General features: G+C 48.0%; 1 protein-coding gene across 1 annotated transcript; it reads right to left on the reverse strand.

Annotated features, from left to right (window-relative positions):
• Window positions 1-178: 178 nt before the first annotated feature.
• On the reverse strand, window positions 179-1,328 carry EAH_00068430 (high-affinity cGMP-specific 3',5'-cyclic phosphodiesterase 9A, putative; the record flags this gene model as incomplete). The annotated part of the gene is made up of 4 exons (XM_013392261.1): window positions 179-360; window positions 546-551; window positions 709-1,073; window positions 1,297-1,328. Coding segments are annotated over 4 exons (585 nt in total), but the record flags the coding sequence as incomplete, so codon positions are not given.
• Between the last annotated feature and the right edge of the window lie 66 nt (window positions 1,329-1,394).

Below are 1,394 nucleotides of genomic sequence, written 5' to 3' on the forward strand. Positions count from 1 at the left end.
ACCCTAAACCCTAAACCCTAAACCCTAAACGCTAAACCCTTGCTGTCCATCGCTACCCCGTTCTGCAAGTTGAATTTTCGGTTTTTCTTCCAGCCAAAGCCTTTAACCCCCCTTGCCCCCCCCTATCCTAAACCCTAAACCCTAAACCCTGAACCCTAAACCCTAAACCCTGATTCACCTCTAGGAGAGCGGCAACGAGCTCGTGAATGGGTTTGCATAAACCTGTTTCGTTGATGATATCTACAACCGCATTAACATCTTCACGAAGGCTTTCAGGGATCGTCTCGCGAAACGCAAAGGCCTCATTCATATATTCATCGTCTATTTCATTTAATTCCACTGAAACGCTCTCGCACTCGCCTGTACACAAACCCTAAACCCTAAACCCTAAACCCTAAACCCTAAACCCTAAACCCTAAACCCTGAATTTTATTCAAACTGCACTCAAGCGCTCGCTCGCGCTCTCGCCTATACACAAACCCGAAACTCTAAACCCTAAACCCTAAACCCTAAACCCTCATCTAACTGCACTGAAGCTCTCCCACTCTCGCCTGTACACAAACCCTAAACCCTAAACCCTAAATAATCATATCCAGTAGCACGACATGCCGTCGGATATGCAAGAAGCTCGTGAACAGGCCGCGCAAGTTACCGGCAAACCCTAAACCCTAAACCCTAAACCCTAAACCCTAGACCCTAGACCCTCACTTTCAATATCTTCATCATTGGTGTTAACTTCTAACTTCATAGGGTTTTGATTGAAGGCTTGCGTAAGCCTAGAACCCCTTCCTTTGGGTGTATCGGGAGCTGCTGATGTTGTGCTTAAAGTGCTGCGGTTACGGTGGGGGCCTTTAATAGAAGGGCTCCTGGCGCGCTCCTGCTGCTGCTGCTGCAGCAGCAGCGGCTGCTGCTGCTGCTGTTGTTGCTGCTGTTGCTGCTGCTGCTGCTGCTGCTGCTCAGCAGCAGCACCAACAACAGCAAACTCGTCGTCGGAGTATGTCTCTGAAGAATCTTCAGAGTCCTTCTGCGTGTCCATCATATAAGAAACCTTCAACTTGCTCTTTGCTCGTGCCCTTCACGCAAACCCTAGACCCTAAACCCTAAACCCTAAACCCTAAACCCTAATCCCTCAACCCTAAATGGTGGCTTATATTTCGGTTCTTCAGAAAAAGGAAACTGCGCTTAACAGCATGTTCATCTCATAGTCATACTCTTTGCAATCCTATACCCTAAACCCTAAACCGTAAACCCTAAATCCTAAACCCTAAACCCTAAACCCTAAACCCTAATCCCTACCGTTCTTCCTTCTGCTGCATTCTCTCTTGCATTGCCAAGACGATGACATCAATGACGTCGCTGGTCTTCAGGGGCAACTCCAATCTGACCCACAAACC

This window comes from Eimeria acervulina, genomic scaffold (assembly GCF_000499425.1).
Source record: "Eimeria acervulina Houghton genomic scaffold, Eah_scaff3289, whole genome shotgun sequence".
Taxonomy (NCBI): domain Eukaryota; phylum Apicomplexa; class Conoidasida; order Eucoccidiorida; family Eimeriidae; genus Eimeria; species Eimeria acervulina.